The sequence below is a fragment of the Ceratotherium simum genome, chromosome 26 (assembly GCF_057802395.1).
Source record: "Ceratotherium simum simum isolate JZ-2026a chromosome 26, ASM5780239v1, whole genome shotgun sequence".
Classification (NCBI taxonomy): Eukaryota; Metazoa; Chordata; class Mammalia; order Perissodactyla; family Rhinocerotidae; genus Ceratotherium; species Ceratotherium simum.
Window position 1 is genome coordinate 35,690,572 of NC_141925.1, and position 12,833 is coordinate 35,703,404.

The following is a 12,833-nucleotide window of genomic DNA, read 5'->3' on the forward strand; positions in this document are numbered from 1 at the left end:
ACCCGCCCATCTGAAGAACACCCAACTCTCCCGCTGCACTCCTCTTCCTCTGCTTTATCTTCTTTCATAGCATTTACCACGAGAGGCTTATGTGTATGTTTGTATATTTGATAACTGTCGCCCTTGTTGGCTGTAAATTCTGTGAGGGCGGAGACTTGGCCTCCCTTGTTCACTCTTCCCAGAACCTAAACACTGCCTCGCACTGCGTAGGGACTCAGTCATTGCTTGTTCATTGAATGAATGACTCCACAAACTTCCTCATCCTCTCCTGCTGCAATGCTAAGTGAACCGCACCACCTGGTAAGCCAGAAACCCACTGTTGCCTTGGATTTTTCCCTGTTCCTCCCGCCCCCAAATCCAATCCAGGTCCTACAAATCCTGCCCCTGAATGGTTACTAAATCTGCCTACTTCTCCATCCTCGTGGCCTTTACCCAGCTCCACAACCTCCCTCTCTCTCCTGGACCACTGTCTGTACCAGCCCATCCAGTCTCCATTCTGCTGCCAGACACCAGGTTCCCGCCCAGGTGCACTGACGCTGCAGTACTGCATGCTGCCATGAGTACCTCAGCCTAGGCCTACCCTCCCCACCTCTCGGTCTGCCACCCTCGGGCTCATCTCAGGCTCCAGTCCCTCAGAGGTCTTCCTCCTATAAGAGTCGCCCAGTTTAGGGTGAAACGGCATTCTCACGCTGGATTCTCACTGCCCAAGCATGGCCCTGTGTCCCCACGCAGTCTGCAGGGTGGAAATACTGTGGCCGACAATCTTCTAGAATTGCTAGAAATTAACTTTCCCCCTCTCACCCTGTCGCCTCAACTGTAAAACAGATACCCACGGCCTGTGGTTATGGGGGGGGATTGAATAAGATTTTTTTTAAGAGTCTCATGCTGTACTGACTGACCTAGCCCGCGACCACAAGATTTTTTAAAGTAGCAGATACCGCCTATGAGAGGTGCTAAATAAATGGGAGCTTTAAAAAAACAACCACAACTTAAAACAAAACTAAGAGCTGCAGCTGTTCCCTGCAAACCGCTGGACAGGACCCAGCCCCCAGCCGCGGAGTCTGTAATACTTTCAGGTCGGACTGATCACAGGACCCGCACCGACGGAGCTGTTGATGAAACAACCGAGAGCTGGGGGGACGGCGCTGAGCCCGGTGACAGCCCGGGCTCCCGGCGTCCATCAGGAGCTCTCCGAGTCCCGCGGTGCCGGAAGGCGACCGGGAGCCCACCCGGCCCAGCGGTCTGAGCGCTGACGTCCCCGCCCCCGAGAAGCTCCGCCAAAGTCCATTGGTCGGCGGCCCGTCCGCTCTGCCCACGTGACGCGGCACGTGATGCAACCCGGAAGCCGGCGAGACAGGGCACGCCTCCTGGAGTCGGAGCGGCGGAGCGCGCGGGTTGCGTGTCCGTGTGGTGCCGGCGGCTGCGGGATGTTCACGGCGGGGGCGGAGAGTCTGCTCCGCCAGGCCAGGTGCCCCGGCCGGTCCCTGGGCGCGCCTAGTGGTGGTCTGAGGGCGGGGCTCGGGCGCGGCGGCTCGGAGGTGCCCGCCGGGACCAGCTCTGGAGACCCGAGGAATAGGGAGGCCACGCCGGCCAAGCACGGGGGGAGGAGGCCCGGGGAGGGTCGAGGTGGTCCCCGGAGGAGGTGGCGCCGGAGCAGCGCCCTGAGGATGAGTGGAAATGAAGGGGAGTGGGACCGGCTGGTTGGTTGGCCAAAGGCAGGGAGCGGGGTATCCAGAAGCTGTCAGTGGCTTCAGGGTCAAGAGGGCAAAGCTACAGAGAGGCTGGAGAGCTTGTTGGATTGAGCCATGGCAAGCTGTGTGTGCCAGGCTCAAGAGTTTGAACCTCCCGAGGGCTTTGGGGGCCATGGGAGGATCTTGTGATTTAGAAAGATCGCTCTTCTGCTGATGCGTTGAATGGGCTTCTGGCCTATAGCTGGCTCGGGACTCCCCTAACTAGTCGGTAGCCCCTTCCTCACCTACTAACCAGTCATGGGAGAAGGAATGTAGGCTAGGACCAAAACCCCACAGTCCATCAGACTGTCTAAGACTTGATGCTACTTGTTTAAAAGAAGAAAATGCAGCCACAACCACAAGCCCCTGCTAAACTTTAAAAACCAAAAAACTGGATTCAGAGCTGTTGGTGGGAAAGATTAGGATGGTTGCGGCTGCTGTGATTATAGTGAAGCAAGATCTTGAATGCAGATTAGGGTCTAAAGTCTGTGAACAGGGCAAAAATCTTTTATAGTCAAAATAACCCTTGAAAGTCTGTTAGGAAGGTGTTTTGTGGATTTGCAGCACCATCTTCCAAAAAGTCCAACACTTTCTGTCTTTCCATATTGGATATATATTCCAATATTCAAGTTCCAGTATTCCAAGTTCACTTGAATTTAGGGACTGTATTAAATGAAAAAATAGGTATCTTTAAATCCTAGCATCTCACTCAACATGCGACATGCTCACCCCAAAGTTCTTGCACAACTGAGACCCGCTCAGAGCTTCATTGGGTTTGCCTCTCCCAACTCACCTTCCACTCAAGGTCATAAATTCGTAGAATGAAAGGCAGAAGGAATAGCCCACAATATTTCACTTCTTATTTCTTTGTCTCTCTGTCTTGGGTGGATTGAGGATAGGGTATGGTTAAATATCCATAAGTAAAATGTATGAGTTATACAATTTCTCTGTTACGATTTGAGGAAAGTTAACAACTATCAGTTAGGTTTTACTAGTGTTTCTATATATCTTATGTTAATTAAGCCTGTGGTTTTTGGTGGCACTTTAAAATAAATTGGTAAGGTTTGGGAGTTAGGATTTGGAGTGAATTTTAGTTTCTCTAAATTTTTCAGAGATGGAAAGCAAGCGTGGAAGAAGTTATCAGAAGCATCTCTTTTAAGCTGAAGAATAAGTGAAGAAAGTTGGGGGCAGGGGGTGCAGCAAGGTCAGGGGAGGTTTCCAGAAGGATGAGACAACAAGCTCAGAGAACGAGTGAGGCGTTAACCAGTGAGAGAAGAAGTCAAAAGTATTGCAGGTAGAGGGTCCTTGCGAAGGGTCAGAAGCAAGAGAAACAGGACTTGTCGGCTCTTGGAGAAGTAAGGAGGGCCGGGCCTTGTAAGATTGTTGGCATCTGTAGGAGTTTGGGTTTGAAAGCTAAGGGTTTGAGCAGATTGGCCTTTTAGGAAGAATCCTGTGATTTGGAGAGTTTACTGGAAGGGATTAATTTGGGATGAGGAGGCCCACCGTTCTGGGAAAGATTCTCCATTATAATTGCGAGACAGTCTGGTAGCTCCTCGCTCAGTCTCGGACCTGGCCTCTTGTCTCTCTGTGTCCTTCTCCTCATCCCACGTGTGCCTGTTCTTTAGTTTGTGGGTGACTGGACCCAACTCTGGCTAGATTAAGTAAAACAATGCAGACCGTAGAGGGGCCGTGGCAGTGTTGAGGAGTGGCGGGGAATTCACTGGGATTATCTGCCAGCCTTCAAGTGAGAACAGGAAACACAGGAAGCCGCCCCAGGCCCCCAGCTCCAGATGTTCACCGAACCCTCTCCTCAGCCCCAGGGCTGGGGACGCCCTGTCTCTCGGTTCAAAATTCCAGATTCCCGAGCTCAAGCATCCGAGCCGTCCAGAATGGGTTTAGTGGACTTCAGCCACAGCTTGGGGGGTTGGGTGAGGACACGGCTGCATGGGGGGCCCTTCTCCCAGAGCCCCCAGAGGTCCCTAGAACAGCGAGTTATCGGCATGTTACCTTTTCTTGGCTTTTGGACTGAAATAGAAGCCTAAAACCAGGTTTCCGTTTTGAGACTTTGTTCAATATCTTACCTGTTGTCAATGCTCAATAGATACATTTTTTAATTAAGCAAATTAAGTGTTACAGTAAGAAACTATAATAGGCTTACTTTACAATGTGTGATAATATTTGCCCTTTAATATGTAAGATTTGACTCTTGTTCCCAGAAGTGAAAGGCTCACTGAAGGAATCTTGAAAAGCAACTTACTTTAGACTAAATTTCTGTTACTTTTGAGTGAGACTCCTAAAATCAATCAGTTTTAGTTCTGCTCCTGGAGTAACAGAATCCAAGCGTGGAGTCTCTGTTAATGAGGTGTGTGGTAGTAAACTATTGGGGTGATGGTCTCCCCGACAGCCCTTCCCGGCAGGGGAGGGGAATGGCTCCATGGATCCTGAATCCCAGGGAGAGAGGAAGTGGGTTGGGAGCCAGTCAGCAGATCTATCACATGAGATGTCGTGGGGTGGTGGAATCACTTCCCACGACACCCAGGTTTCTCTGCTTGGTAGGGATGTTCCCCCAGCCCGAGAGGCATTCTGTCGCAGCTCAGGGCGACATTTCTGGATCCCTCGGCCAGGTCTCTCAATGCCAGGTTGCTGACATGGTCTTCTTCGCTTAGGGAGATCCAGGATGAGGAGCTGAAGAAGTTCTGTTGCCGGGTCTGTAAGCTGCTGCAGGAGGAGGACTTGGGGCCTGATGCCGTTGACGCCCTGCAGAGGCTCTTCCTCATCGTCTCGGCCACGAAATATAGCAGGAAGTGAGTGGGATCATCTTTGGGGTATGGCAGGCCCGGGGGGGCACCTTGTCAGCGCCTGGCAGGTGGGCGCAAACGTCCCTGTGGCGTCTGAGTCTGTGTCCACTTAAACCAGCGCTAAAGGTCCTCAAATATGAAAAGCTCTCTCCGCCTGCCGAAGGGCCCCGGGCCGCCTCTCTGGGCTGAGAGGGGCGCAACTGGGAGCCTGGGAGCCGGGTGCTCTGGCGGTGGTGTGACGTGCCGCCCGCCGTGGCCTTGCCGTCCCAGGCTGGAGAAGACGTGTGTGGACCTGCTGCAGACCACCCTCTGCTCGCCCACGTGCCCTGAACAGCTCCAGCTTCTCTGCGCCGCCATCTTGAGAGAGATGTCACCCTCCCACAGCCTGAGCCTGTCCTGTGACCACGTCCAGAACACGCGGCAGCTGAGCCTGGTGGCCTCTGTGCTCTTGGCCCAGGTAACGTGACTGTCACCGTCTGGTCGGCTACCTGCCCTTGGTGGCCCTGGGGCCTCAGAGAACCAGGAGGCTGGTCCGTGGTCCCCACGAGGGTGCCGACTTGCCGCATGGGCAGGCTCAGCTTGGCTTCCCCTTCCATTTGACAGTTTTTATGGCGGCCTCGGCTGTGCCAGGACACCTGGTGCTCGGATGCTTCTGGAACAAGCAGCAACACCTGCCTCCTCCATCTCTCTGTTCTCCCTCTTCCCCCTCATTCCTAGGGAAGTAGCCAGGACTCTGTGAAGGCTCATTCAGGCCGCAGGGCCTGGACTGCTCTGGTGACATTCCTAGGTGTCTGTATGAGGTGGCATTATGCATTAATGACACTAATAGAGCGGCAGCCTTCAGAGTTTGGCAGTCCCCTTTCCAGATATTTCTGACGGAATGACCTGTTGCTCAGGCCCTCGGACAAGTCAGTGCTTTGCATTCCGCTTGTGTTTGGTTTGCAGGGTGACGGAAAGCAGGAGGTCAGGAGCGTGGGCCAGCGCGTCTGCAAAGTCCTCGAGAGCCGACAGCCGGAGGGGCCCAGTCTGAGGCACCTCCTCCCGGTCGTGACGAAGGTCGTCAGCCTCGCCCCGGGCACCCTCCACGAAGGTATTCGCCCTTCCTGAGGGGCTGTGTGGGTGGCTCCCAAAGGAGACGAGCGCCCACTCGGGGAGGCCCGAGGGTGTGGACTCTGTCGGGAGAGTCTGGGGGATTGAACTGCTTTCCCACGGTGTCATTCCCTCCCCCCGCACTAGACCAGGCTAACCTGCTCAACAAGCGCCTGGTGGACTGGCTCCGCTATGCCAGCGTCCAGCAAGGGGTGGCACACTCCTCTGGCGGCTTCTTCTCCACGCCCAGAGGCCGGCAGGTGAGGCTGGGGATGCTCTCAGCACCCCCGTCCCTGGGCGCCCCTGGGCCGCCCTGGCCAGCCTTGCCCGCAGGGTCCTGTCCACTCCTCCTGTCCTTCCACCTGCCCTGGTTCCAGAATGATCCCTCCTTCCTGTTTCCACTCAGTGGGGCAGGGGGAGGTGCTTTGGGTCACACGGGGTCACAGCCCCATAGCCCGTGACACTGTGCCTGTTGAGGTCTGGAACTTGTTGGTGGCATCACTCATCTGACAGAGGGCCATATTCTTAACTCAAATGCCAGCATTCACGCATCTTACAAAGGGCGGGTGCCCCCTAGTTCTAGAAGAGTGTGGACGACCAGTTTGGTGTGAGGACAGGGTGGGGCAATGGCTCCCGATCCCACGCAGCCTCTTCTCTGCCCCCCCGAATACCTGGCAGACCCGCGGCCTTTCTCAGCCTCAGCCCCTAGCCCAGGGGCTGCCTGCGCCCTTTGCAGCCCAGGGGCCCTGCAGCAGCCCTGTCCCTCCTTGCCTCCTGCAGCCAGGCCCTGTCACCGAGGTGGACGGGGCGGTGGCCACAGATTTCTTCACGGTGCTGTCCACCGGCCAGCACTTCACGGAGGACCAGTGGCTGAACGTGCAGGCCTTCTCCATGCTGCGGGCATGGCTGCTGCACAGTGGCCCCGACGGCCCCGGCACCCCCGACGCAGGTGGGACGCGGGTGGGACCCAGGGTGCCCCTGGGTGACAGTGCTGCCTTGGCTGAGCCACTAGATGCCAGGAGGCCCCTCCCAGACATGTCAGAGATGCCAGAGTGATCATTTAGGGCAGATGTCACAAGGTTATTGAGACAGCTTCACCAAACTCCCCCTTTGCAAGCCCACCAGCGGTTTAGACCGTCTGGACTCCTGGGGGCGGGGGGGGAACCTGACTGCACTGAGGGCGTCTGGTGAGGGTGACGGTGGCCGGGCTGGGCATGGGCCCAGTGCCGTGTCATCTGTGACGGCGGCTCTCTTCACACCCTCAGGACAGGCCAGTCGGTCCTCGAGGGCCCCAGGGGTGGAGCGGCCCCTCCTCCTGCTAAGCACCTGTCCTCTCTTCCAGACGATAAGTCGGAGCTGGAGGGCTCCACCCTGTCGGTGCTCTCGGCCGCCTCCACCGCCAGCCGCCTGCTTTCCCCCCAGGAGCGGCTGCGGGAGAAGGCCTTCGAGTACTGCCAGCGCCTCATTGAGCAGAGCAACCGCCGTGAGTCCTGGGCTGTCCCTCCGCGCCATGCTGCCTCGGCCGCTGCTCTTTCCCTCACTGCTCCCTGGGGGCTTCTGTTTCCAGGCATCACCCCCGGGAGCTTGGCTGTGGACAGAACCCATCCTGGCTCCTCAGGGCTGCGTCCCCAGCCCACCAGGCATCAGTCCCAACCTCACATCTCCCCTGGGGGGTGGTTCTCTGCTGGCCCCATCCTGTCCCTCTGCTCCCAGTTGTCGGGTCTCTCCTTGAGCTTCCAGAACACAGTGCACCTTCTCGTTTGGCTGTTTTGATGCTGAAACAGAGACTAGTTGACTTTCTTCCTTCCCCCAGGAGCCCTGAGGAAGGGGGACTCTGACCTGCAGAAAGCTGTAAGTGCCCGGGGTTGGGGGGGCAAGCAGGGGGCATGGTGGGGCCCCCGCCCGTCTCCTCTGAGTGGCCCGGGTGTCCCCACAGTGCCTGGTGGAGGCCGTGCTGGTGCTGGACGTGCTCTGCAGGCAGGACCCGTCCTTCCTGTACCGCACCCTCTCCTGCCTGAAGGCCCTGCAGGTGCGGCTGTGTGGGGATCCGGCGTGCGTGCGGGCGCTGCTGCCCGTCACCCAGTTCTTCCTGACCCACGGTGAGCTTCCACCTCAGCGCGGGCTCCTGGGGCGGGGGCCGGCCGGGCTCCCTGGGAGAGCCGCGCAGGTCATGGTTAGGGTGGCTTTCTCTTCACGTGGCTCTCCTCCTCCCTGTTGGGCAAACGGCATTGCTGTGACAGACCATTTGCACTGGGTGGTGGTAGTGTTTAAATGCATTTACATAGTGAATTAAAGTGTCATCCACTTTATGTCAATCTCAGAACTCTCTTCATGAGAGTTCATGCAAGTTTCCTGGAAGGTGCTGTGAAACCAGGCCTTTCCTGAGAACGTTCCGCATCGTGTGGCTCAGAGGGTTGGTCTGTGGCTGGAGACACTTGGGAGGGGCTGAATATATTCAGCTAGGTTTTCCTGTACAGATGGACGTCTCGGAGCCGTTGGTGTCCTGGAGACACACATGGCCGTGGAGGCCTGGCCTGAGGCTGAGGGGCCCCACCCAGCAGCAGAGGGTTCTCGTGCTGAGTGCAGGCCTTCTGCCCTGACCCACCCTGTGCCTCTCAGGGGAGGCCGCCGCCGTGGACTCGGAAGCCGTCTACCAGCACCTATTCACCAGGGTCCCCGCTGAGCTCTTCCACAGCCCCATGCTGGCCTTCGAGTTCGTCCAGTTCTGCAGGGACAACCTCCCCCTGTTCGGCAGGAGCCTCGGCATTCTCAAACTGAGCTTCCCTAACCTCTTCAAGGCATGCTCGGCCATCCCGGAGCCAGGGCGGGGGCTGGGGGGCTGGGGCAGGGTGCGCGGGGCCCTGGGCTCTCCCCTCTGCCCATGGGCCTCCAGGCGAGTCCTGGCTGTGACTGCAAGGCCTGGTGGCTCCCAGGCCTCAGGGGAGGTGGCCTGGACTGCAGGGTGGAGGGTGAGGTGCGGGGTGGCCCTGGGTGTCCATACGTCACGTATGGACAGCGTCGCCATCAGAGGAGGCCTCCTGCCCGTCCTCTCGGGAAGGCCTAGTTAGGCCTGACGGTGGGTCGGTCCCCATACAGTCTGTATAGATTGGAGCATCCTCGGATCTCCACCTGGGAGCCTTGCCTGGTGTGTTCAGCGCTCTGGTGCTGGTGGCTTTTGATCTGTCTTTGGTGACTGGCACGTCACTGCCTGGCCTTTTCAAAATCAATTGGAGACTCAGTCCTGAAAGAAAGGGAGTCTTTTTGGACTCCTGGGTCACAGTGAAGCATGACAAGGGGGAGGGACCAATGCAGACGCCCCCTGCCCTATGGCAGCACGCCTGTGATGGCAGTGATGAGGTCGTGGCTGGCTTTCTCCCTCTGCGGCCGGCCCCTGGGCTGCTGGGCTGCTTGCCCCACAGACGCCCTCCTGGATCCCAGCTGAGCTGCCCTGCTTGTCCCTGCAGTTCCTGGCCTGGCACAGCCCGCCCCTCACCTCCGAGTTTGTGGTGCTTCTCCCGTCACTGGTTGATGCCGGCACGGCGGTGGAGATGCTGCATGCGCTGCTGGACCTACCTTGTCTGACCGCGGCCCTGGACCTGCAGCTCAGGTGCACCCCAGGGCGCCGCCTGCCCTCGGGGCCCACTGCCAGCCCTGCCTGGTCGTGCACACCCAGCCCTCTCCTCACCGTTCCCTCCGTGTCCCCCTCCCCTGCCCCGCCCTGCAGGTGCCAGACCCCCCAGGCCCTTCCCATCACCCTGGGGCTCATCACCGGGTCAGGGCACCATGATGTTATCATGACAACTGCTCGTGTCTCCCCGGCCAGTGGGTGCCTGTGAGGGCAGGGCTGAGTCGGGCCTCGGTTGGCCTGTGTCCGGAGCCCACGTCTGAGTCCGGCCTCAGGTGTCTGTCTGCTCACAGGTCGTCGCCGGCTACGTCCGAGAGGCCGCTCTGGGACGCCTCGCTCAGGACCCCCGGCTGCCTGGAGGGCTTCCGGGACCTGCGGTTCCAGGGTCTCTTCCAGCACCTGCTGCGTGCCCAGGCCAGCGGGACCACAGAGAGGTGGGGGCCGCTCGGGTGGCGACCCCTGGGGTGGGCTGGCTGCTGGGCGTCCCCGGCCCCACGGCCCCATTCAGGACTCGAGAGCACCCTGAGACCTTGGGACATGACTGTGTGGCTGGAGCCCATTCCGAGGTTCCCAGGGCAGCCGGGCCCTGGTGGCCACCCCCGGGCCTTGCACCTGCTGACCTGGAGGGACAGCCTCGGTCACCCCCACCACACAGGCACTGGACTTGTGCTCAGCTCTCTGTTACCTGACTCAGTCCTCATCACCCTGTGAGGTAGGCGCCGTGCTGACTCCATTCTGCAGGTGGAGAAACTAAGGCTTAGCACACCCTAGGAGTGGGAGGGCAGGACTGGAACAGGCCTCCCGACCCCAGACCCCTGGCAGCTCACCCTGTGCCAGCCCTCCCTGTGTCCTGTAGAAGCAGGGCCGTGCTGAGGATCGAGCGGCTGGTGACGGGAGCAAGGCTTGGCAGCACGAGGTGTGCATGGTGACAGGACAGCCTCCTCCGATGGGGGCAGTGCAGGCGGCGTCCAAGCTCAGTCCAGGCCGTGGCACGACGACCCCCCCGCTTCCTGCGGCCCCGGCCTGCAGGCTTACACAGTCCTCGTGGTCACAGTGTGTCTGTGGGCGCCGGCTGGGGCGGGGGAGCGGGCAGGCGCTCAGGGTGCTGCGCTGTGTCCCCCAGGTTAGCGCCCCTCCACCAGCTGCTGCAGCCCATGGCCAGCTGTGCCCGGGTGGTCCAGTGCGCCGAGGCGGTGCCCACCCTGCTCCAGGTGTTCTTCTCGGCGGTGACCCAGGTGAGCCTGCTTCCCAGATCCCGCGTTCCCTGGGGCCTCACGCACCCAGGCAGAGGGGCGGCCAGAGCGAGCACCGCGGCCCCGCCCTTGCCCTTCGCAGAGCCTCAGCTTCCTCGGTGGCACGAAGGTTAATCCTGCTGAGGATCCCTGAGAGTCCCAGGGGAAAGGGCTGCACATGGCAGCCCTGGCTAGGGTCCTGTCCCTCCCTCCAGCTGCCCCCACCCCCCCAGAACAGGGGCGTGTGAGTGGCCCCCGGGTGGGCAGACACAGCCGGGACCAGAGTAGGTGTGGCCGAAGGTGGTGTCGGCTGGGCTGGACTGAGCCTGCCTCGCCTCTCGCTCTGGCCCCAGTTTGCCGACGGGGCTCTGACCAACCAGCTGGCGCTGCTGCTCTTGGAGAGGAGCAACTCGCTCTACCAGGTCCCGCAGTACGAAGCCCGCGTGCACAGGTGGGTCCCTCCTGTCGTCCTGCGAGGCCTCCTCCCTCCTGCAGCACGACGGCCCCAGGCCCAGAGGTTTCACTGAGCCCACACTTGGCTCGGCACAGCTTCGAGCCCCCACTTTCTCCCTTCGGTCGCTACGGTGCCCTCGGCCCTTCTTCCGGGCTGCCCTCAGCAGCTCACATCCTGCTCTCTGGTGTCATCCCCAGGCCCAGCCCAGTGCTTCCTGTGTCGCTGCACAGACCCCTCTGTCCCCAATCCAGAATGTTCCCGTGTCCTTCCCTCCTCTCCCAAGCTATCTTCAGCGCTGGCCCAAGTCCCTCTTCCACAGTGGTTTCCAGACTGACTGTGCCCCTTTCTGCGGGCCGGATACCTGCAGGCTTGTCCCCGCTCCCCTCTCAAGCCCTGGACCAAGGACCAGAGCCGGTCCCAGTCTCCTCCCCAGGGGGCGATAGGTTCCTTTAGGGGCCAGACTGTCTTTACCTCAGCTGGTGCTCAGAGGCTTTCCCGTCCACCCCTGGCTCTGGCGCTAGATGGGGGACCATGGGTCTGGGGTGGCGAGGGGCCAGCCGCAGCCCGCGAGCGCCCTCTCTGGCAGGGTGCTGAGCTCCCAGTTCCTGGTCCTGTGCAAGCTGCACCCCTCCCTGGTGGTCGAGCTGGCGAAGGAGCTCCTGGAATTTGTGGGGAGCGGGAGCGGCATCTGCGGCCCGGGGAGCATGCTGACCGCCGTGGTAAGGCTAGCCCACGCACCGCCCGTCCCTCTCCCGACACCCGAGCGCCGGGATGGGGGCTGAGGCGCCATGCCCCTCCAGGTGTGGGCCATTGGCGAGTACCTGTCGGTGTCCTGGGACCGGCGGTGCACTGTGGAGCAGATCAACAAGTTCTTTGAAGGCCTGGAGGCCTTGCTGTTCGAGGTCACCCAGTCCCGCCCCTCTGCTGCCCTGCCCAAGTGTCCACCCCAGGTCATCACCGTGCTCATGACCACGCTGACCAAGCTGGCCTCCCGGAGCCAGGACCTGATCCCCAGGTACTGGTTAGGGGTGGGAGGGGGAACCTGTGGGCTTCCCACGGGGAGAGCACAGTGGCTCCGGAGTCTGCCCTGTGTGACCCTGTCCGGGTGTCTGGACGCAGGGTCAGCGGCACGCGGTTCTGGTTGGGTGCAGGCGGCCGGGGCTGTCGGCACTGCCGCCCCATTTCTCTGAGCTAAGGCCACCCTAGCTGGGTGCCTCGGGGGCTGGGCCCCTCCACGAGACCCCTTTCCACGTGAGGGGTGCACCTGCAGCTGACTGGCTGGGACTCTCTTGTCCCCAGGGTCTCTCTGTTCCTGTCAAAGATGAGGACGCTGGCCCAGAGCCCGGCCACGAGCTCCCTGCACTGTGAGGAGGATGCGGACGCCGTCCGCACGCGGGCCACCGAGCTGCTGAACCTGTTGAAGATGCCCAGCGTGGCGCAGTTTGTGCTCACACCCAGCGCAGAGGTGTCCGAGCCCCGCTATCACCGCGACACCAACACGGCCCTGCCCCTGGCCCTGCGCACGGTCAGCTGGCTGGCGGAGAGGGAGGCGGGCCTCCTGCCGGGGTGAAGGGACGGCCACCAGGATTAAGAGCCTGTATTAGGGTCAAGCCTCGGCTTAGTGATCAGAGAGGAAGTGAGGAGGGCGTGAGTCCCAGGGAGGAGCCCCGGGGGCTCTCGGCCCCTCACGCTGGGCAGGGCTTCACGTTCACACCCTTTGGGTGTTTGTCTCTCTCAAGCCTTTCTCCCGGGACATGCTGAGCTGTGTGGTGGGACAGCTGTGACTCGTGGCTTAGCCACTTTGGGGCTGGACGGGAGCTGCCTGCTCTGTGCCCTGCTGGTCCTTGTTTGGGGGCAGTTAGGGGTCAGAACAGGTATGGCAAAAATAAACCCCTTTAACAAGTA

The 12,833-nt window shown here is 60.2% G+C and overlaps 1 protein-coding gene across 3 annotated transcripts; it reads left to right on the forward strand.

Annotated features, from left to right (window-relative positions):
• Positions 1-1,354: 1,354 nt before the first annotated feature.
• On the forward strand, positions 1,355-12,833 carry AP5Z1 (adaptor related protein complex 5 subunit zeta 1). Of its 3 annotated transcripts, XM_087417495.1 has the most exons (18): positions 1,653-1,792; positions 4,189-4,197; positions 4,397-4,534; positions 4,799-4,985; positions 5,474-5,618; positions 5,765-5,877; positions 6,398-6,566; positions 6,960-7,100; positions 7,431-7,468; positions 7,554-7,716; positions 8,237-8,415; positions 9,082-9,224; positions 9,536-9,676; positions 10,366-10,477; positions 10,828-10,925; positions 11,515-11,647; positions 11,729-11,943; positions 12,228-12,833. In XM_087417495.1, exons 1-18 carry the CDS (start codon positions 1,668-1,670, stop codon positions 12,496-12,498), a joined length of 2,520 nt encoding a protein of 839 aa, XP_087273621.1. In that variant the 5' UTR covers positions 1,653-1,667; the 3' UTR covers positions 12,499-12,833. The 3 variants fall into 3 exon arrangements, with proteins under 3 accessions (XP_087273620.1, XP_004440939.2, XP_087273621.1); XM_087417494.1 differs by lacking the exons at positions 1,653-1,792; positions 4,189-4,197 and adding an exon at positions 1,355-1,468 and having other exon boundaries at positions 9,518-9,676; XM_004440882.2 differs by lacking the exons at positions 1,653-1,792; positions 4,189-4,197 and adding an exon at positions 1,356-1,468.